Source organism: Oryzias latipes, chromosome 7 (assembly GCF_002234675.1).
Source record: "Oryzias latipes chromosome 7, ASM223467v1".
Lineage (NCBI taxonomy): Eukaryota > Metazoa > Chordata > Actinopteri > Beloniformes > Adrianichthyidae > Oryzias > Oryzias latipes.
The window spans coordinates 16,468,875-16,491,752 of NC_019865.2; the positions used below are offsets into that span (position 1 = coordinate 16,468,875).

At 38.6% G+C, this 22,878-nt stretch overlaps 2 protein-coding genes and 1 pseudogene across 5 annotated transcripts in view; all 3 read right to left on the minus strand.

Moving 5' to 3' along the window:
* Positions 1-243: 243 nt before the first annotated feature.
* LOC101167788 (RNA-binding protein 39) lies at positions 244-6,261 on the minus strand. Of its 3 annotated transcripts, XM_004070525.4 has the most exons (16): positions 6,044-6,252; positions 5,411-5,468; positions 5,072-5,122; positions 3,929-3,978; positions 3,654-3,851; positions 3,460-3,513; positions 3,068-3,185; positions 2,825-2,977; positions 2,466-2,603; positions 2,319-2,384; positions 2,044-2,248; positions 1,880-1,966; positions 1,709-1,802; positions 1,080-1,185; positions 877-955; positions 244-801 (listed from the first exon to the last, which is right to left on the minus strand). In XM_004070525.4, exons 2-16 carry the CDS (start codon positions 5,459-5,461, stop codon positions 701-703), a joined length of 1,551 nt encoding a protein of 516 aa, XP_004070573.1. In that variant the 5' UTR covers positions 5,462-5,468; positions 6,044-6,252; the 3' UTR covers positions 244-700. The 3 variants fall into 3 exon arrangements, with proteins under 3 accessions (XP_004070573.1, XP_011475547.1, XP_011475548.1); XM_011477245.3 differs by lacking the exon at positions 5,072-5,122 and having other exon boundaries at positions 585-801; positions 6,044-6,261; XM_011477246.3 differs by lacking the exon at positions 5,072-5,122 and having other exon boundaries at positions 585-801; positions 5,910-6,240.
* A 453-nt stretch (positions 6,262-6,714) lies between these two features.
* On the minus strand, positions 6,715-9,600 carry LOC101168039 (annotated as a pseudogene).
* Positions 9,601-10,981: 1,381 nt separating this feature from the next.
* The window catches only part of LOC101167708 (solute carrier family 12 member 5-like), a 38,663-nt gene continuing 26,766 nt past the window's right edge, over positions 10,982-22,878 (minus strand). The window contains exons 10-26 of one of the 2 annotated variants that reach the window (XM_004070771.4): positions 21,701-21,799; positions 21,428-21,485; positions 20,127-20,301; positions 19,766-19,884; positions 19,590-19,688; positions 18,649-18,768; positions 18,417-18,521; positions 18,151-18,319; positions 17,867-18,062; positions 15,907-16,076; positions 15,686-15,817; positions 15,438-15,545; positions 15,234-15,350; positions 13,223-13,404; positions 12,019-12,033; positions 11,794-11,927; positions 10,982-11,713 (exon numbers count right to left, since the gene is read on the minus strand). In XM_004070771.4, the coding sequence (XP_004070819.2) occupies positions 11,622-11,713; positions 11,794-11,927; positions 12,019-12,033; positions 13,223-13,404; positions 15,234-15,350; positions 15,438-15,545; positions 15,686-15,817; positions 15,907-16,076; positions 17,867-18,062; positions 18,151-18,319; positions 18,417-18,521; positions 18,649-18,768; positions 19,590-19,688; positions 19,766-19,884; positions 20,127-20,301; positions 21,428-21,485; positions 21,701-21,799 (2,090 nt within the window). In that variant the 3' untranslated portion in view covers positions 10,982-11,621. The remainder of the gene's footprint in view (positions 11,714-11,793; positions 11,928-12,018; positions 12,034-13,222; positions 13,405-15,233; positions 15,351-15,437; positions 15,546-15,685; positions 15,818-15,906; positions 16,077-17,866; positions 18,063-18,150; positions 18,320-18,416; positions 18,522-18,648; positions 18,769-19,589; positions 19,689-19,765; positions 19,885-20,126; positions 20,302-21,427; positions 21,486-21,700; positions 21,800-22,878) is intronic. The other variant, XM_020704740.2, reaches the window with a different exon arrangement.

The following is a 22,878-nucleotide window of genomic DNA, read 5'->3' on the forward strand; positions in this document are numbered from 1 at the left end:
GAAATAAATCCCTCTACCGCTCGATAATTTGCCGTTTAACTTGTATTGACTTGAAACTTTCAATTTGGCCATTAGCGCTGGTTACTCGAATACTGAAATGAGTTGCATTTGTCAGTGAAAGATGCGACATACAGCCAACGTGGTCCCTTTAAAACGTGACAATTGCATGAAGTTCCAGAACTTCGTTTTCACCAACTTATGCATTGCAAATCTTATAGAATAAAAAAATAGAAATGAGTCAAATGAGTGGATCAAATGCTGTAAAGACTTTAATCACAGAAGCATTTCAAATTGAACCTGGACTGACGCTTCCCCTAATGTGGTCAAACAAAACCGACAGGGAGCAGTCTAGAAAGAAAAAAAAAGTATAAAATTACAACCAAGTGTTGACATTTATACACTATTTTTGGCATTTTAAGCCTATAAACCCAAAACATTGAACTAGTTGCAATGTATGAAACTGTTTTAAACAAGCAGGCTAATATTTAAAAACACAGACCAATAGATGCCTGCAGATTATTTATAGGTGGAAACTTACAATACAAAAAGCAAAAACAGCTAAGAAAAAAAAGGGAAAATAAACATTTATGGTGAATATGATGCCAATTTATTACACAAAGCCATCTAGCTTGAAGCATTTGCTTCAATGACATTTCCATGACTTCGTACAAATGTATTTACACAAACTGAAGGTGTCAAACTATCGACGAGAAGGCATTAGAAGCTGTTTTGCCGTTACAGAGTCTGGGAAAAGGTTGTGGTAGGTTGGTAAAGGAACATAGGCAGCGGTTATCATCTTGCCTGAAAGGGAAAAAATAATTTTTACACAAGTTCACTTTGATGCATAATTTGAAAGCAGAAATAAATGTTACATACGTGCAAACCAACGTCCGTGAAGTGCGTTTACTGTTGCCATTGCTGCAGGTATTGAGGGACACTTGACATATACATTGCCCTGTATCAAAAATGCAAGGAGAAAATATTGATATTTAAGATAAAAGACCTTCACATACACTTTATTATTTTTTGCCCCCTCCCCCAAAAATGCTCAACATTACTGACTGAATGCTTCCACCTACCTGGGGTGAGTTCTTGTCAACATAGATGTGAACAACTCCTCCATGCTTGTTGCACTCCTCAATTACATCATCTTGAATTTCTGAGGCCCAGGCAGGATCATTCTCACTGGGAGGAAGGGGGAAAAAAAATTGGTCTGTTTTTCCCCTTCAACTAATTCAGAAAAGCAGAGCTAACAGGTTCGTAATTCATCTGATCTTATATTGCATTAACTTGCTTTGATGACGGATTCATTAACACTAAAGCTTGATTTCTAAGTAAACAGAGATTTAGAGTGCAAGCATCTTTTTTTTTTTTGCAGAAGTTCAATATTGACCAACCACACAAATGAAGAATAAACAACAGGAATGGATCTGCCAATGAAAAATTAAAGTCTTCATTTACCACTGAGAATCAACATGTAGTAAATAAGCATTAAGGATTATCAGTTAGTGTGTTTTTTTCCCTAAAAAACAAAAGTATAAAAACGCCTCATGAGAAGCAGAGGATTTTCTTTGTTCTGCTGTTGAGTGATTTAGCCTGGGCTTGCCTTCAAACTAAACCAGGTTTTATGCACCAGGTTCAAAAAGTCACTGCCTTGAATCTAGAAAATCTTTGGTTCCCTTGCAGGGAAATTAAAGAAACTCCTTACGCTTGTGGGTCAAACAAGTTGGACAACTGAAGGCAGTGAGTGGCCAGTGGCTGTGATGGGAGGTTCAAGGCTTGACTTGGAGCCGGAGTTGGAACTGCAAAAATACACAAGATTTCACTGTTATTTTCTGTCCCCCCAAGAAATACAAAACTGTCTGTTGCTTTGACTCACTTGCTGGAGCAGCCATGTTCCCAAAGGGTATGGACCCGGTCATCTGGAGAGCCTGCTGGGCTGCAGGGGGTATCTTCAAGCCAGTTCCTGGAAACACAGCAACAGTGATTATAGATTAACAATTCTCTTGTGGCATAACAAAAACATTGCTTTCTGTCACACACCTTCTGCTAGTCGAGCCATCAGCTGTAAACGGCCTGTTGTGCCGAGGTCGATTCCAGTCCTCTCTAGTTCATCGTTATCCAGGAACGAGCTAGCTGTTGAGGAGTCGGAGCGCTCTGTAACGTGCCCCACCTTCATGGGACGGCCAGCCAGCTCAAAGCCATTCAGCTGCTCCAGAGCCTTTTTTGCACATTCAGCATCTGCAAACTTCATGGCAAAAATATTAGTTGTGTGACTGGCAGCAAACAACTGTGCAAAATATGGAAATAGTTGTTACCGATATGAAGCCATAGCCTTTGGATCTTCCTGTTTCGCTGTCCATCATGAGCTGGATTCCTTCAATCTTTAATGGAAAAACAAAACTTTAGATGGAAAAATGTAAATCTGCAGATATAAAAAGTTGAAACTTTTGGAGTATACAGACCTTTCCAAAAGGCTCAAAGATTCCTCGCAGCATTTCTTCAGTGATGTTAAAGTGCAGTGATCCAACGTACAGTCGCATTGGACCTGCACTGCCCTTCTGCAGATTGTTGGCCGCAGCTGCAGCTCTGTTTTTCTCTGCCTGTAAATTCAGGTAAAACATTTAACTCTGATGATAAGAATTCAAAAATTGCATGTACGTCACATAGAATATTTATATAAACAGTGAAAACTACACAACAGAATAAACAAGTGTTTAAAACATTCTTTAGCAGTTTTTTAGTTTGCTATGGCTGGCCATGTTTAACGAATTTGGTGGCACAACTAAACAGCTGTAATTTCAAACAGTTTCAGGAAGCAGACCTGAGATGCCTGGACAATGATGGGAACTCCCAACAGCCTCTGACCCGTCAGCCCGATTGCCAGCGGTACAGACGACGTCTCCACAAATTCTATGTATGCAATGCCCTTGGATCTCCGGGAGTTTCTGTCAGAGATTATTCTCACATCTCTTACCTACAAAGGAAATGATTAACAGTTTGATTCATAATCCCAGAAGGGAAAGTTCTACGATTTTTGTAAAAAATTCGGGGGAAAACAACTGACTTTGCCGACAGCGGAGAAAAAATCTTCCAGGTCTCGAGCTCTGATTCTCGCAGCCAGCTGCATGCAGAAGACGGTGCGAGCATCTCTCTCCTCGGGTGTTAAATTGTCAATGGGTTGCCTTTAAAGTACAAGAAAGATTTAGTGCAACATTCAACATTATAATATATTCCTAAAAAGGCTTTGAATCAAGTTTTAGTAAGGAGAAAACTTGAATACAAACATTGAAAGTATTTGAAAAGTATATCTGATTTTTTTAAATCATTAAATATCTTCCTTAAACATACATTTTCTGATAACCATTACAGCTCAATTGTAATGAGGTGTTAAAAACTAAGCAGAAATGCTTCTGAGAGAGAAAAAATATATACTTGGGGGTAAAAAGCATCTCATACCTGACAGGACTTCTCTCTTTTTTAGGAGGGCTTCGACTTTTGGTCCGTTTCCGCCTAAAACAAAAAACAAAATATTGTTTAGTAAAATAAAAAAAGACCACTTTTCAATTTTAGCCTATATTCACAGCATCAGAGAAAAAACTACCTGGACAGCATTACATTGTAGAAAAGAATCAATACTAAAGGGGGCTTACACCGGGCTCTTCCGTGCTTTGTAACGTCCAGTACGATCCTTGCTCCGGGATCGGCTGCGATGATGCTCCTTGCTGCGACTTTGCTTTCTTTCTCGACTTCGGCTTCTCTTCTTACTCTTTTTTCTGTCTTTGCTTCGGCTTCTACTTTTCTTCTTCCTTGAGCCTGGGCTCCGACTTCTGCTGCGACTTTTCCTCTTCCTGTAAGAAACCACAACCCAGAGAAAAGTCAGCAAAATGTAAGAAACAATGAGTAATAACAACAACCAATAACTTACTTCTTGTTGTGATCATCATGTCCATTTGCATGAGAGGACTTGTTCTCGTCCTAAGCAAGGTTTATAGAAGAACATCATGAAGACGTAGAGGCAACATTTCAAGTCGTCAAGGTAAAGGGGGGTGGGGTGGGACAAGAGAAAATGTAGAATACATTTAATTAATATAAAACTGCAAACTTTCAAGTCTGGACAGTGAGCTTCCATCACCCCAATAGCTTTCCATCCCACTTTTTTTTCTTTACATAGCTGCTTAGTACTTAATGCAACAATGCAAAGGTAAGGGAGAGTGTCCAACATATTAGCACAAATCAGGAAGCTTTGACAACAGTCATTTCCATCATTTCCCCTCTAGCAGGTCGTACCAATGCCACTATTTGTGCCTAATCATGTGACCACTCATTGCCCATGGACACTAAAAGAGATCCTGTGTGGTTGGTGTCAGTCCAGTGATCTTCACCCATTTTCGTTCTTGGACTGTAAGAGCTCGATGCCACCTCTGTCACACATCTTGCCCTGAAGCAAACAGGGATTCACACTTCTTAGTAATATTGATGCCCAAGAAAAATAAAAAAGATTAAATCAGCCACCTGTTACATTACCAACATAAGTAGTTTGCTTTATTAATACTTACAATCGTTTGTCTTCAGAAGGAAAAATTACTGATATTATATAATTTTAAAACATCTGGTATGCAAACATCTAATTTTACTCATTCTAATAATGTATTTTTTAAAAAGCCTTTCGTGTAGCATGCAATAAAATAAAAATGCTGACTTAAATGTACAGTTTTCCTATGCAAAGAGGCAGTATTCACATTTACAGATAAAAAAGTGCTCGAATTATTTGTCCTTCAAAACCATTACGGGATTTTCTCAGTCTGTCAGTAAAGTGTTGACATCTCTTCTTCTGCGGGTAGCAGGAAAATGGAAGACTTGGGAAATATCTCACAAGTTCTAAAAGGTTTTGAAAGCATCAGTAGCACATTCTATCTGAAGAAGGTAATTTTTTTTTCCTAACAGCATTTTTAGATTGTTGTTTACATTAAACAGTGGATCTAGGGCCGGCATTAAGATGTAGATTGTAAATATGAATACCACCTCCTTTGCGGGAAAGGCAAATATGGGCTTTTCCATTGGTATTCACCTTGTAGCAACCAAATAGATTAGATGATCTAGCTTGGATCTCTTTTTTTTCCTAGAGTGAACCACAGTACATCAGTATATGCACAATAACTACCTTCCTTTTTTTTCACAGTTCACAGTGGAATCAAAGATGAATTCATGGGAGTAGAGGTGAGATATCATTAGGGAAGTCTACAAAGAGAGATAGATGTGGATTTATTTATAATTCCGTACTGTCTTGTTTACACTCACACACCACAACATTCAAAGAAAATTGTTTTTCACGATAGCAAATCTAAAGTTCTAGTAGTACTATAACAGTGATAAACGAAAGCCTCGGGAGAATACATTTTAATCCCACCTTTCTATATGGAGCTTCCAGCATGGCCTCAACATCAAAGTCGTCAGCCATAATGACCCTGCAAAACAAAAACAATCGAGAGAGAAAAGTGTTACATGTGTGCATGAAACCACGCAGAAGCAAACCACGAGTTCGACGGTAAACGACATGGGGCTAGCTGATTCTCACTACATTTATTTCCCTTGTTTTGTATTTATATAACTGAGACGCCAGCCTCAAACCCTCATGTTAAAAAAAATTGAGTTGCTTTAGAATTAAGAATACTGATGGCATTTTAGTAGCACAAGACTGACAAAATGTTGGGATCTGCAGTTTTGGTAATTTGCACGCGCTCATTAAGCTAATGCTAACACAGGCCCCAAAATCTGGTCTACGCGACCGTCGTAATGTTCACAAACTACAAAGCCTGTTTTTTTAAAAAGGTTTGACGGCCAAACCTAGAAAAGAAATTGACACGTTAAAAGCATGTAAATGGGGAACATTTGGAAGGATATAATACTTATAAACGACCAAAGAACCGAAGATTCTAGTTTCTGACGAAGAAAAAAAGGCGATCTCAGCTCGAGGCAAAAATGGCCGCCAGCAGCATTTCCGCGACAGCGCGCAAGCTGAATTAGCAAACAATGCATTTACCGTCAAAAGCTGATCAAACGACGTCACAAATCCAAAATATCACGGCCACCGTGTAGTTAGAGGTATTCGGGGTGCTGCGTGCCTCTGAAGAAAACACAAAGCTTGGGAAAAGTAAGTTTTTGATGTTATGCAACCCTTTGATACACCCCACCAGTAAGACGCGGGCCAGTGTTCTTCTTCCGCTCCGATCCGCGTCTTCCTCTGCAGTTTTTCTCTGCGTGCCGTAGCCGAGACTGCCACCTGCTGGACAAACAGCGTGAAGCGTTCGACCTGCACCGACGACAGTGAAGCCAAAAAACTTAATGCTGTAATTCGCTGTTTGTCATATTGAATGCACTTTATCATAAGCATGTTTAAAACAAATTTAAATTAAATACATCAATATTTTTGAATAATTAAATGGATGTGTGGATTTTGTTTGAAATGTCGTGTGGTAATTGGAAAGCAAATAACCAAGGTTGGCTTTGAAGTCAAAGCTGAAGGATAAGTGCTTGTTTGTCGTGCATGAATAGTAAAAAAAAAACAGTTTATTACAATTAAACTACATTTTACAATTAAAAATTAACATTTCTGAATTTGAATATTGTGTTTAAGAATGAACAGGATTGAGCCCATCACCATATTTCATACTGTGTAAGTGGTTTTACCAGACAGAACAACAAAACATGATCTCAAGGAATCTGGTTTATTGATAAAATAGATTTTGGCTTCCAAGTTCTACTCGAAAAGTAATAACGAATATTTTCTGTAAATACATGTATTTAATTAATAAACTAGTTGGTAAAATTGGTTTTATTGATATGATTATATGGGAAAAGTGGAACATTTTTGTTTTGATCAAAGTGCATTACATCAACCCTTTAATTTTTTACGATGCACTTGAGATACATTATTACTTTCCTCAGCCAGTCTCAGTTTACCATAGTTTACCACAATTTACCTTACCTTACCTTATCTGTTTTCAAACTCTTCTTATAACAATTATATATAAAGTTTTAATAGATAATTAGAATCACTTAAAATAAATACAAGTTATAATTAGCCTGCTCTTTTCTGTGTAGTTTATTTTAAATACTTAGTCTGCTGTTCTGCATGTAGAGTATATGACGAGATCTCAAACATTTTTAGTTATTCATTATTTTCCTGCAGTACTGAAGATAAACTATTTTGATAGCTCCTTCCTGCCATCTAGTGAACAGTTTTAATAATTGGAGCTTGATTCATGTGTGAGTTAACAAATTAGGGCAGTGGTGCAACATGGACTTTAGGCTGGAGTGTACCTGGTTCCAGTCTCGGGACCAACAGGATTAAACCTGGATGTTTCTATCAGAGTTTGCTTCATCTTTGTCACCCTGCTGTGGTGTCCTTGGGCAAGGCTCCTTAGCCTGATGCAGCTATTCAGTGGCTTACATGTTAATCTATAGAAGCTGAGTGGAAATTCATGTAGTTTTGAGTAAGATATTAAATATAATTAGAAATTATTAAATATCAAATGGAGGTAAAAACAAACAAATGAATATTACCCGTTTATATGTTGCGTTTCACCTTTATTCAAAATAAGATTTGATCATTTTTTATTATCTATTATTTATTCTATCATCTATGGATCTTTTTGCTACTTTTTCCCCTGAAGATGCTTTTGAATTGTTTGATTTAAAATATTGATTTTCTTAAGTCATCCCCTTATTTACCGCCTCCACAAAAGATTATATTTTTGATAAATTGCAAAATAATTAAGTATACACATTTTTACAACACACTGCAATACAAAAACATGATCAGTTGTGCAATGAAACACACATAGATAAAAATATCATTTTTTTGGCAGTAAGTAAAATCTCAAAGGTTACAAACTCTCTTGTCTTTGTGTTGGTAATGCACATCATGCAGAAGTCTCTTCCATCATTATGTTATCAATTCGAAGCGGTGAGTCATAATCCCAGGGGACCTCAAAAAATAGTCTGTCATCAAAGCAAAGGTCATCAGAGGGGGATGCAAAATACGGCAACCTCAACACAAAGCCTGTGAGGAGGCCTCCCAGTGCTGCGAGTCCTATTGTGGAGAAAACAGCTGCGACCTGGAAGAGAGCCTGTTCTTGGGCAGTCCTGCCCAAACCTGCCTGCAACCCTGGAATCAACATCTGGAGTTTTACGAGTTGAGGGTCGCCTTCCACAGGGGCTCTGTGGGCAAAGATCTCATACAAGCTGGGGCCATAAACCTCCTCATCAGCCACCAATATGGCCCAGATCCCTGCAGCGCATGATATGAGTCCTGTTAGTCCATGCAAGTTGTGTATGCCACACTGGTCCTGGATTCTGCAGTGCTTTGCCAAGAAGGGGCTCAGATACTTGTAACCCAACATACATGCAGTACAGCCTATCATACCCAAAACATATGCAGCTGCAGGTGAAATCATCATATCCACTGATGCCCCGACTGTCACACCTCCAGCTAGAGTCACATTCTGAATGTCAGCCATGGTGAGTTTTCCATTTTTGTTCAGCAAAGATGAGAGAGCGAAGGCTGTGATGGTGGATGCGCTGAGGCCGATGAAAGTGTGGAGGATGGCTCTGTGCTGGTCGTCTCCTTTGAAGGCCAAAGCTGAGTTGAAGGAGGGCCAGAAGACCCAGAGAAACAAGGTTCCCATGACAGACAGGATGTCAGACTGGTAACTGGTGTTTTCCTTTGCATGTCCTTCATTTAGACTTGGTCTGTGTAGCACAAACGTCACACCCAAACCAAAATAACAGGCGAAAAGATGAATGAGAATAGAACCTCCTGCATCATTGATCTTCAGATAGTTCAGAACAGCCCACTCTGTGACTGCAAACGCCGGCACCTCCAGCAGAGCCATGACGAGCAGCTGCAATGGGCTGGTCTTTCCCAGTACAGCCCCGAATGATATGAGGACCACGGCACAGGCAAACTCTGCATTTATAAGATTAATTACTCCGAGGTGGATCTTACCATCATGGTAAAACTGAAAGTAGCCCTGCACCAGGATTGCCCACTGGATTGCAAAAGTTGCTGTCAGGAAATTGAAAACCATCCCTCCAAAGCCATAGAGTCGAAAAAAGGCCAGCAGGCATCCAAATCCAAGGAATATCATGACCTGTATGTCAGCAAAGATGGGATAGTCCCTGTAGACTGCATTGTACATTGGAATTGTCTGGTTGGTCTGAAAACTGGCATCAGCCTGCTCATCATAGGTGACAAAAGCAGCGTAAAGGGCAACAATGATGACCTCAGAAACAAACACAAATAAAGGTAACCTCACTCGAAGGTTGGCCGCCCGTGTCTTCATCTCAACAGCTCTTTGGATCTAATGAAAGTCCCTCGTTTCGAGCCTCTGATTATCTGTGTCTAGATAAAGAAGGTCAAAGACACCGGCCTAAGCTGCAGACACTGACAAAGCTGTATGTGGTCTGACACAGGGAAGTTTGACTGTCTGGACTTTGTCCATTGTAAACAGTTACGAAATATCAGCATTCCTGCAGCGGATTTTAGAGCACAATATGGACATCTGAAAAAATTCGAATGTGCATCTGACATCCAGGTGAATTTACATCCAAGCTAGTATTGCCAATCCCTTTACAAATACTTTACAAGTTAAAGTTAAAAGTAATTTTTTAAAACTCTAAAATATAAAAACACAGTTTTGCTGCAAAGCTAGTGTTGTTCACATATGTACAAAAAATAAACAAATTAAAGTGAGTACAAAACCCATGACTTTGATATGATTTGGACTTAATCATGAATTATTTTATTTCCGACTTGATCACAAAACAAAAAGTTGTACTTCTAGGGCATTCCTAAATTTCCTATGTTTTAGCACATTGATTGTGACTACTGAGCCTGCAAAGCAAAACCGAATTTTTCACCCTTTTTTTAACATTTTATCTATGTAAAGATTTATGCGGCAACAGAATGCAAGAAAATCCTGATGTCTTTGCTCAATTTAAGATATTGGATTTAGACAAATGAGACATCACTGAAGTAAAAGTGATTCAAGGTTTTAGATTTTGGATGTGTAGCTTTTTTTACTGCTGAGATCTGCAATCATTTTGATGCTGGTGCCAAGACTTTTCCCTTGGATTGTTAATTTTAAGTCACAGCCAGTTTGGCAGCGCAGGGACAAAAGTGAAATAAAAAATACAAATAAGTTGCTGGTTTTGTCAATGTGACTAAAGATTTTAGGATGCTGTTTTTATGAAAACCCAGGTTTAAATAATATGAGATTGACCACATTTTGGTCTGTTGTAGTCAGTCTGAGTGTAGAATGTAGATCTTATGCTAAGCAGCCATTGTGTTCAAATGTTATTGATAAAGTTAAGTTCAATTCTTTTAGAACAGGTGGCAAAAATATTCTTTTAGATAATGATGCAATTAATTTAATTTAGTTAAAATTCAATTTTTTTGTACAATATTTGTTATTTAATTTATTTAAAAAATACCTTGATGTTTGTATTTGTCAAAATTTATGGTTAGCCATTATTAATAAATCATGGAATGTAAATGGAAGATTTTTGAGATTGTGGAAAAGAATATTTATATTTATCGGACTAAAATAGCTTACAATCCCTTAATGAAATCCTTAATTATTCTAAATGTGACCAATTTTTGTTAAAAACAAAGCAGCAAGGTGTGTGAAATAAGCTTTGACAGGAACCTCAAAGTGATCTCTAAGAAAACTTTATGAATTCACAAAGTTGCACCAAAAACAGCTTTTTTTCTGGAGGAGAGTAAAATTCTAGAACTAAAGTTATTAAAAATGAAGCTTCAGGCTAAATAAATCCCTTAGCTAATGTGCAGGATTGATCTGCACATCATTTATGTCTGCAAACACATTCACAGCAGATCCTCATGATGGGTAAAAGAGGAGGAGTTTCAACAGAAATCACCACAAGCCTTTCGTCAGAGAAAGCAAACACAGCATAATGCCAGATAAAACATTTTTTTTATTATGATTTTACACAATACATCCTTTATATATGCTACCTTAAGGTACTTTCATGTAGATGATGCTATCAGCAAACGAACAGATACAACTACGTATGTTGTATGTGGAAGTATGCAAGAAATGTTCTAATGGCACCACTGTTCTTTCATCACCCTGTGCAGTTTTTCAGACTGTGCAGGTCTCATTTAGTACAGAAAACCTCAATTTAATCCATTCAAAGAGGAAACAAAAAACATCTTCGTTTAGCAAACTTTCAGCATTACTTCCAAGCATACATGGAAAGACAAAAAAAAAGACGAACGACAGTCAGAATTACAAATAGAACTTAATTATTGAAGATAGAAAAGCAACGGTCAAACGTGAAGATAAGAAGACGTCTCTTAAACAGGAATAAAATCAAGGAAAAATCTAATACAAAGGGGACTTGAAACTACAAGGACATCAAGATTTTTCTTGGCCTAAATTCTTTCCGTTTTTTGAATTGCCCAAATATTTAACTGGTAGCTAATGTAGAAAGACCTACATGAGTATATGACACCTGGAAACTCAACTGTCTGAGCACAACATAAAGAGTCAGGTGAGAGGATAGGGATACTTTGGGGGACATTTAAAAACCCCTCAAGAGTAAATGGTGATGACTTCACGTCCACCTCCACGCACTAGCAGAACCCGATTGAGACCTTCAGTGAGCACCTCAAGAAATTCCATGTCTGAGAGAAATTCAGAGTAAAGGACTACAATTTTGCATTTTTATCGCCAGATTTGTTTTCTCTTTTGAATTAAAGGATACAGTTTTCATCGCCCACTCGGTTTTTTGGTGGTCCAGGCATGTTAAGCAGGACAAGCTTAGCCTCCTTGGATTTTTTGGTGATGACGTCATTGAGCCTTACGGCTGTGTGCATGCGCCTCAAGTCGACCTGATTCCTGATCGAAGAAGCATTACAATAAAGTAGATTTTGTTTCCAGATCAGCAGACGGAATGTTTCACACTTCACTACAAAATGCTGATACTCACAAGTTTTCCCATTCCCTGCAGCATGATTTGGAGAAAAGTGTTATCAAGTGGTGCACAGAAAGGGGATGTCAAGACACACAGCGAACTGTAAATATTGGTTATTTATTTATGAGAATTTTTACATGTATCAGCGTTTTTCTTTTCTTGGAAAATCTATGAATCCAGCCTCAGATACGTAGATAAGGGATGTCAATTGACAAAGCTCCACTATTCAGCTAACACAGGTAAACTGACTGGAAACAGTTAACCTTTGTTCAGTTTTGACTGACTTTAAAGATAAGAGCTGAGGATCCGACAGAAAGGCAAAAGTTCATGCCACTTTTTGATGTACTTTCTTGCAAAAGCTACATCCAAGAAATAAGTGCAAAGTCTGAAGAGAGAATTGATTCAATTTTAGATTTGATGCAGATTTGGATGACTTCAGAAAAAAACTGGGGAAATGCAGAAATAAATTTCATGGAAAACTTGTACTCGTCTTGTTTTTTTAACTCAGATTTGTATCATATTTAGCTCATGGATTTTAATTTTTATTGGCTGAGAAACATAAAATCAGAGCTAGTGCGGTTCTTTGGAGAAATGCACTGAATGAATTGTAATATGTGTAACTCGACTTGCTGTATTTACACGTACATTTTCACACTAAGACTTGATGCCATATCACATGTTGGGGTCACCTAAAGTTTTTAATGTTCCCACTTTTTCTTTGACTGACACTCAACTTTATGGACAATTTGGATTAAGAAGTTTCTGATGTAATCAATCTTGTTTTTACTTTGTGCAAATATTTTATTGATATATGTAAATTGAAAAACATGTCCTTTGCTTGCCATCTTTTGAAATTACTTTTTTGATTATTTCAAGTCAAACGTATTTCAAACATGAACACGAAAACAACAATTTACTAAAGTGTTGCAAAATTGCGGTTATTTTAGGTTTTCTCTTGCCGTGTCTCTGCCAATGTTGTATTTTTCTCACTCCTCCGTTTTGTTATTGTATGCTCATTTCTGATGAATGTTTTACCCCAACTTGGTTTGTTCACAAAAAGCAAATTAATTTTAAAGAGGTGTCAAAAACCTCATTATCTAATTATCTAAGGACTTTTTAAACGGGATTTTCTAAAATCCAATTGTCTTTAGTTTAATCACACAGCTTTTTGCCACCTGTGGTGCAGATTTTGAGTACAATCGAGTTCCATGTCACTCACGGTCTCATGCTGAAGAGGTCTTTGCCTGCCTCTGCAGGTGCTGCAGGTGAAAGGGTCCTCCCTTTGTCTGCGCCCTTACTGTCTGTCCAGGCTGCAGCGCCTCCTGCAGGGGGCTCAGCAGGTGGCGTGGGGCTTGTAGGGCTGGTGGGTGTGGAGGCGTTCTTGTTGTAGATCAGCTGGACCTGGAAAGGGTAAGACTCTACTGTCAGTGAAGAGAGTCCTCTGAAAGTGCAAAGACAAACCTCTGTGCGGTCATTGGTGTAAAAGAGACAAAAGAACATCTAAGGTAGTTTTTAATCCTCCACACAGTGGCGGTTCTACCCTGAATTACTCCCCGGGCGAGACCCTCCTCTGCCCCCCCCCCCCCCCCCCCCAATAAAGTCACTTTGTCCGTTTATTGTAACTGAAACTAAGAAATTGATATAAAAAAAAGATGTTTATCAGAATTCTGCACTGCATTATAACAGTTATCGGAACATAAAAATAAAAAAAAAAGGCTACCAGCATGGCAAAAATACAGTTAGGAAATATTTAATCAAACACAAATAAATAATCTAAAATAAATATTATAAACTACAAATCACACTAATAATACACTAGAATAAATGTAACTGCAGCACTAAGAACAGAAAACACTAACTAAAACCTAACCTTTGTGGCCTTCCTGATGCAAGCTTGTCAATAACGTCATCATATGAAATCTGCTCCCCCCCTGAATGATTGATACTAACAACAGCAGGTTAGTGAGTTGCTCCTGAGACTTTGGTGACCTCAGGTATGACTTGATCAACTGGAGTTTTGAAAAGCTAACAGCAGCAGCAGCAGCAGCAGCAGCAGCAGCAGCAGCAGCAGCAGCAGCAGCAGCAGCAGCAGCAGCAGCAGCAGCAGCAGCAGCTGCAGCAGCAGCTGCAGCAGCAGCAGCATGCTACCATCACAGCTTATTTAACATTATGAACTAATATACAACAGTAAAACACAACAAAAACTTTGATAAGCAGAGCAGACAGACACACGAATCATAACTAATGTTACAAGTTAAGGCAGAGCAAACACTTAAGAAGAAAATCTTAAAAATGACGTTATTTACAATATGTGGGCCTACTTCAGTTTTGGTCATGATAGACCAAACAAGAGATTTTTCCTCTGCAACGTTGTTGTTGTTGGAGGGCAGGTAGCATTCGAATTTAGAAAACGTGCATCTAGCTATGTGATAATACCCTTTTCTTTGTCTCTTTTCTCCTCTTCTTCTCTTTTCTTTCTAAATTGGGCACCAGCTTTGACCTTTTTTTCTCCATATTTCAGATGTTTCTGCATTTAGCATAAATGTCCTGACATAGGTATCAAGTCTGTCGACTAAACCAACTGTCATCTTAGTGAAAACATTGTTTTGTTTTCCCATTTTTATTTGGGCATTTCACACAAAAATAACCAAAAAAGCATGATTTTTTTATACCTTTTTTATACCCGACCCCCCCCCCCCCCCCCCCTTCGTCACACATTTCCAGCAGGAGCGCGTGCAGCTGCACCCAGGGGCACCAATTCGCTACATGGCGGCGCAGTTTTTATGTTTTCAGCAAGCACTGAGCCCTGGCCTGTGACCGTCGCACCCCTGGAAGAAGATCCAGCCAGGTTTTGCGCTCCCTGCTCGCCTCTCAACCTGCACCCTTCACCCCGCGCCCCCTCCCTTCTCCTTCTTCACCCCGCGCCCCCTCCCTTCTCCTTCTTCACCCCGCGCCCCCTCCCTTCTCCCTCTTCACCCCGCGCCCCCTCCCTTCTCCTTCTCACACACATTTGCGTGTACTTCTCAAAGACAGGAGGGAGCGCAGGGCGGGGCGGGGGCGCCGCCAGGTTTCAGGCTGTTACAAACTCTGTGATATAAAAAAACCAATAGTGGTGCATAAAGTATTTTACAAGGGCTGAGCCGCTGGCGCCGCCCCTCCGTCATTTTTCCGCCCCGGGCGATCGCCCGTATGGCCCGTGCCTAAAACCGCTACTGCCTCCACAGAATCACCTTTTCCTCTGGTTTTTCTGCCACAGCGTCTCCGCCCTCGGCCTTGTGCTGGGACTGCAAAGTAGACGGATTTTTACGCCTTATGGATCCACGAGATGAATCTGTGATGCTTTGTATCTGTAACAAGTAAAAAGAAGTTTTGATTGTTATTGCAAAACATGTTACCCGGCTCAACAATTTCCGAAAAAGATCATTCTCTTTGACCTCTCTCTCCATCTCATTCTTTGTCAGATGCATTTGTTTGAGGATCTGCGATCGTTGCTCCATTACCAGCGTCTTCTCATACGTGTACGCTGATATGTCATTGTCCAGCTTTAAGATACATAAAACAATGAAAGTAAGTTGTAGAAATGGTTTATCTCATAAATGAAATATGGGCTTAATCAAAACTCAACCATTTTGGAGCCTTGTAAAGAATTGTAAATGGACAATAATTGAACAGATTCTCTCACCATCTCCACCACTTCCACAACTGCATCGAGTCGCAGGTGGTAAAGAAACATAATGAGGTCTTTCTTCATCTGGATGCTGTTGTCATCCATTTGAGCCACGGTAAATATGCGCATCTTGCACTTCCTCCACACCTGTGGCACAAAACAAAAGGCTCATGTTTTATGATTTATGGTGCTATATTCTGTCAGCGGTGTCATCAAACCATGTTTCAGATTCTGACCTTATGCTGACGCAGCAGGAAGGGCAGAAGCATCAACATGCCTCCATCATGGACGATCCACCACACATCTATGTGGCCTTCAGTGAAGCGCTCTCCATTGGATGGATAGCTGGAGATATTTTTTGGGACCAGTAATGCCAAACTTGCTAGAGTTGTCTCTCTGACCACCTCTGCAGAAGAACAGTGTAAATGTAAACAGTGGGAGTCTTTAAAAGGCACATGTCAGTTTTTTACAGTTCAGGTTTATTCATAGAATAAACATAAAGTTAAGAGTCCAACAAATGCTGATTTGCTGACTTTTATAAAGAGCAATAAAAATTCAACTGTACAGTTTGATGCATATTTTTATGTAAGCCTTCTTTGCAGCAACTAATCTGGTGATTTTAAATCGGGATAATGCATCATAATTTAGCCATTAAACTTCACAATTCACAAACATATTTATTAAAACTACTTGATAAATAAATTTTTTTACATTGCATATGTTTATAATTTTTGAAAAAAAATTGCATTTCCTTTATAGTTGTCTAATAATGTATCATGTAATCTATAGATTCACCATCCGCACACAGTAATGAAATAATGGAATAATGATAAAGAGTCACGAACAATTGCAGTCCACCATTATATGTGTCTGACTACGCTCTCTCCAGCAGTTGTTAATCTATTTCAGATTATGATCACAGCACAAGATTTGATCAACTTGTGTGCTCCTCCCTCCACTCGTATAGGTCAACCTATGCTCCTATCCGTTTTGGAAAAATGTGTTAACCACAGTTATTTCCATGTAAGTCCACCACCCTCTTTGCTTCTGCACTCCTTTCCTACACTGAATGTATCCATAATTTCCTTATCACTTCTGTTTCCCTCTGTTTTCCACTCTAGGGATTTTCTGGATCACCTCATCCATCTCCCTCCAGAGTTTCGTCTCCTCTAGCTCGCATCCAACCTGGGATGCAGAACCACTAATAACAATTAGCATCTTTAACTTCCAGCTTCAGACTCATCACTCAGGCTCATTCAATTCTCGCATCACTTCCAGAATATTTTTTTTCTTGCAAAGTCCTCCTTCTGGATTGCTCCTCCCTCAGTCTTCTTACAATGATAACTCAGCTTCAACTCTGCTCTATTATAAACCCAGCTCCCCTTCCATCTGATTTATTGAACACACAATGTGTCCACCTTTCTTCATTCCATCACGTCAGGCAAGTCTTTCATGTCAAACCCCCAACATCCAAAGTTCCTCATCTTCCCATTTCTTCAGAAAATGATTCTATGGTCAGAGAAAAACAAACAGGTAGTCCCATTGGAACTGTCTACAAAAACAGACGAGACAGTTAAAAAGTGGAATTAGGAGATGCTTGATCCTTGAAATGCTAAATACTTTCTATCCAAGGGTTTCATTGGATAACAAAGCAAGAGTACCGCTAAGAATGATTGCAGGTTAAAAGTAGAAGAAAGATGCTGAGAAATTATTCCTCTTTTTACTTCTTTGCATCTATATATTTCTCTTCTTGCACTCAGTCTGCTTGATATGTATTTTCTGCCATTTTTTAAATGGCAGTCTTACTTTTCTTCTATTAGTATCTTCATTTTGTGCATTTTTATTTTAAAATTGTCATATTTATGACTGTAAGTCATTCAAAGTTTAGATGTCACAAAATGCATCCTAAAAAATTGATTTTCCAATTCCTCATTAAAGACAAAACTCACTGACTTTTAAGGCGACTAAAAAGATTTCCTCAATTTCTTTGACTAACTCCAATTTTCAAGTCAAACTTAGTATCTGCCACTGTTCTGAAAGCATTTAAATATTTTTTTTTAATGTGTGTTTTTATAGGTGCCTCACATATTCACACAAATGCAATATCCCAGTAAATACGAATCTGAATTTTTGCCACAGAAGCTCAGCAATGATCGATGATTTTTAGAAGCGATGTCTCAAAATGGGATGCCTTACCGATGAAGTTTCTAAATTGCTGGTAGTATTCTGGCTGTTTCCAGTTACAGGGCCAGCTGACCATAACCGTGTTGTGTTTTAGACCTCCAAGCCCTCCAACTTGTATCAGGTGGGAGGTTCCATCTCTTAGGTTGGAGGAAATGACGACCTGAGAGAAGCCTTTCACTTTCTCTGTCTCCATCAGCTTTCGCAGTGACTACACCAGGAGAAAAATTTCTGTTTTCCTTCACAAATTTTAACAAAAATTATGATTTCAATCACTGTATATAAAAGAAGTAAAGGACCTGATCAGCCCTCTGAGCATCAGTATAATTGCTGAGGAAGGTTCCTTGAACGGTGGTACCAACGATTGTGAGACCTTTGCCTGCTTTCAGCTGATTGGTCAGTGAGAGCAGACGAGGCTGTTCCACATTCTGCGTTGCATCCATGCTCACCAGAACCAGAATCTGAGGTCTTACAGACAAAAGGAAGATAAAAAAAAAGATCAAATTGCTTAAATATCTGTTACAACAAAAAACATCCTTAAACTCTAATGGTTACACTTGCTCACCTCCAGTTCTTTGTGTGTGGAGGTCCCTCCTCCAGCCTCATCAGAGCAAACCGTGCAGCACTGAGCGAAATGCCACGTATGCCATCACCCCACTCCTTCTCAGCTCTGTTTCACAGGAGATTGTCAGTGAGATCTGGATTCAGGGAGACTGAATCTAACAAATATGCCATGAATAAAATAGCAAGCTGCTCATGTCACAGCATTAAAGACAAGTGTTTCAACTAACACTTACCCACAAAACTCAATGTATTTATAGATGCAGGTGGCAATGCCCATGGCAACAATGGCATAATACCAAGAGCAAATGAACATGAGCGACAGGCACAAGCTCATGCCCAGGAATGACAGGGCCCTGTGGGTGAGGACATTGTTTGTAAATCTACACAACACCATGACAGTCAAAAATCAAGAACAAAAACATAGAATATATTAGTGTTTTGACTTTTTGGATCAGTTTTTCTCCACTTCCTAACATTTTCTGCTCATAGATTGCCCTCTGAAAGGATTATTCTTTCTCTAAAATAACTTTATGTTGACATAACCATAGTCTTAATCGTTTTAATCTTATTAAATGTATATATCCACATATGTGTTTAGAAATTCTTTTCAACAGAGACTCTTTTGTCAAGTATGTGGGATAAATTAAAACCTGCAGAGGCAGAGCTACAAGGGTTCAAAGGGAGTCAATGCAAAAGGCTTTGCCCCCTCTCGCCCCCCAATTTTTGAGTCAATGTTAATATAATTGTTGACAAAGATTAAGAAATCATCAATACAAGCTTCTTTAAGAACTGCAAAATGAACAAACAGTTTTTAACATGAAATATTAAGCCCTTGGAAACATTTCCTTTGGCAAACCTTAGAGCCATTCGGCCCATCAGGGACATCAGCACTCAGGCCTTGGCCAAAATTTGTGCCTTTTTTCATGCTAGGGCAAGAGGAATTTCTTATTTTAGAACTCAAAATTCCTGTTTTAAGAAGCTAATCATGACATGGATTGGATTTATTTGTTGGGTCTGAAGTAATCAGTTTTACTCAGTTCGTTTATGTGTACAGTTTGGTGAACAACCCTTTGAGCTGAGAGGAGTAATGGTTGTCATTTGCCGCCCCTCCAAAGTTTTCTGCTCCCCTCCTGAACCCCCGTGTAAAATGTTCTAGCTAAGTCACTGAACTTACCAGTGGTAAAATTTAAATCGTGGTCTCCAGTTTGGCGTCCTCAACAGAGTCTGCAGGGCACATGCAAGATTGACGAACATGTAGCACATCAAGAAAAACCTGGACGGGGGGCAGTAAAGGTGAAGTGAAGACATTATGTCGTAGCTGTTGGGTTCAGTGCACTTTGTAGTCCTTACATGGAGAGGATGGGGGCAACTGAATCCAAGGATGCAATGATGATGCCAATCTCACAGATGCTGGCTGTAAGCAGGAGGGCCCAAGTTGGCTCCCCATTGGCTTTTCCATGTCCAAAAACCTGTAATATTGTAAATATTCTATACTGGAGGAACATTTTGTGGATTTTCCAAAGCATTTGACACAGTCGACCCTGTCTTGTTGTTGACGATGCTACGGGATGTTGGGTTCATCCCAAAAGTCCAAACTCAATTCACGTTCAGTGCTGAGAACTGTAGTGGGTTGTGGCTGGTAGACTGTGTGCTGATTGGACTTTCAGCATCATGCAGGTGCATTTGAAGGTTACAGTACACATGTACTCACTCTAAGAAATGGGATGATGCCATCTCTTGAAATTGCCTGAAGCAGTCGAGGAGCTCCAGTCAGACTCTGCAGTCCTGCTCCACAGGTGGAGAAGAAGGAGCCGAATACAATGACCCACGGAGATGGCCAAGCCAGCGTTCCGATCACCAGATTACCATTGACTCCTTCACCAAATCTGGAAGTAGAAGTGGCGTGGACCTTTTTTCTGTTAAAATCTATATTTTTAATTTTGTGTAGTGAGAGTTATTTTGTGGTGTGAGAGTTGACACAGAAACTTCAGACACAAACATTCTATATAAGATCTATTAGACTATTAGGTCAAGGATGATAAGTCATTTTTAAACAATCTTTTGACTCTTCTTGATAGAAAGAGGTGTCTTTTTAAGGAGTCAAGCTTTTAAAATACATTTTGTGAAAGTTTAAAAACTTCTGCATTCTGAACTATGGAATCCCATCAGGAAGTTTCTGTTTAGGCCTGTTTTCAATTTCAAAAATTATTTTGCTTTAAGAATATTTATACTGTAATTTGTTTTTAACGGATATGATGAGTCAACAATCTCTAACATCCATGTTTATTACATTCACAGCAAGTTCCTTAATGGCAATTTCAATTGTAAAGATGATTTATCAAAATAATCAAGATTTTTGAGAAATACATGAATAAAAGGACATGAACAGTGGAGTTGGCTTTTTTTTGTTGAGTTTAGGAAGGCTTTTTTATATTGACATTTTTTTTTAATGAATATGCATTATGATATGAACAGAGTGAGATAGGTATTTTCAAAGGTTCTTTGTTGTTTTACTGCTAATAGAAGATAATCTTGACTCGCTGTCTATTCACAGTCAGACTGGGTCAATGATGTGTCATAACGGTCTTCTGCTGTCGTATAGATTCCCGTTTTGAGAAAGACCTTCAAGCTCAGATCAGTAAGGTAGAACGTGGTAAAAAATGATTTTTTCGAACCTTTGTCAGAAAGTCATTACATTACCCTTCAACATTATCCTAAGAAAATCTAACACTTTTCTTTTTTTGTTTTTCTTGTTTTTCTGTTTGAAAATAAAAAAGCAGGAATCTAGAATTCTAGTGAAGAGGATATTTGAGTAAGCAGCATAATGAATGTTTGCATTTGTTAAAAGCAGCAGTAACCTAAACCCTAACTTCAGCCACAAACACGATGATGTTCAAATATAAAAGAGCTTGCAAAGATAAACAAAGCAGAAGATATCTAAATGTAGCAGTACTGTAAATAAATAAAAACAGGATAAAGAAATCCTAACAAAATTTGCTTAGTCAGACTCACTTGTCTCGTAATACGACTCCTTCAATACAAGCCCCAAACAGTATGACACACGACATATCTGACAAAAAATGCTTGTTAAGGTAAGAGAAACATGTAAAAATTTGAACATCAATTTTCATGAAAGGAACAAATAAATAAATGAAATGAAAAAAATTAGGAAGGTATGCAAGTGTCAGTATGTTTGGCCCACAAAAAAACACATATTGGACAATAATTCCAAGTACATCTCTATTTTATCATCTTATCCATCAACAGGGAGGCAGTGAAAGATACACACAGTTGATGTGGTGGTGATAGCAGCAATGGTGCCGATGGGGATCGACTTCTGAGCATCACGCAGGTCCCCAGAGCGGTTGGATCCAGCCATGATACCTGTGATAGATGAGATTTCACTATGTGACCCCAGAGTGAGAATTATGATCATTTCATTATTTTTGACGTACCCGTACTTTGAATCCATGTTCTAAATATGACAGTGAAATGTTTAGCTCATGAAACTCTCTTTTGCACAGTTATTCTCAGCTGAATTTGCACAATAGCTGATTTGTACATAGGTTTGGTCATTTACTGATGCACAGTAATATTTTATATTTGGTGTGATTGTTTCAGATATCCTGTAAATATGCTATCCTATATTTATTTATATAGCCTTTAACCTTGTGACATTCAGAGTGGACAGCAAAGTAAACATCTCATTGTACAGGGAAACCAGTTTCTTTACTGTACATATATTCAAATTCAAATTCAAATTTTTTTTGTCACACACACAATCATACACCGTACAATGTGCAGTGAAATGCTTAGGCGACCGCCCGCGACCTCAAACAAAGAAAGAATATCAATATGAAAATAGATATAAGAATATAAAAACATAAAAACAGAATATCCGAATGAGTGCAAATATGGTCTAAAGTGACATATGTGAAAGTGGCTTGTGTGTATAATGTCCATGAGTATGGATGTGCAAAAGAAAAACGGGTCAGTACTGTGTGTTGTACTGATTACTGATTAAGAGACCGTATCGCCGTATCGTGTTTATATAATAACAAACACAATGAATCGATGAATCCTTTGAAAAATAGTTTTCACTTAAGAATACAGCATTGGTTAAGGTAGGAGTCTCACCCTAATTGTTCAGTCTAGGGGTTAACGTTTTCAAAGTCAAAATGCATAAACTGAACACTGACATTTATCATTAAAATCAAAGTAAAGGGAGATTTACAGCATGGAATTGGCCAAAAATGAGAATTGTTTTTTTGTTTTAAATAAGTACTTGTTCTGTTTCTTTCCCAACTCTTTTTTTTAAAAAGGTTTTTGTTTTTTGCAAGTCAGTTACAAAACTCTCATGTGGAACTTGTTTACTTCAGTCCTTCTGAAAGTTAAACCAGCAGAGTTTTTGTCCACTTGGTGGCAGCAAATACAACTGTAAATGCAGAAATTCTGACTCTTTA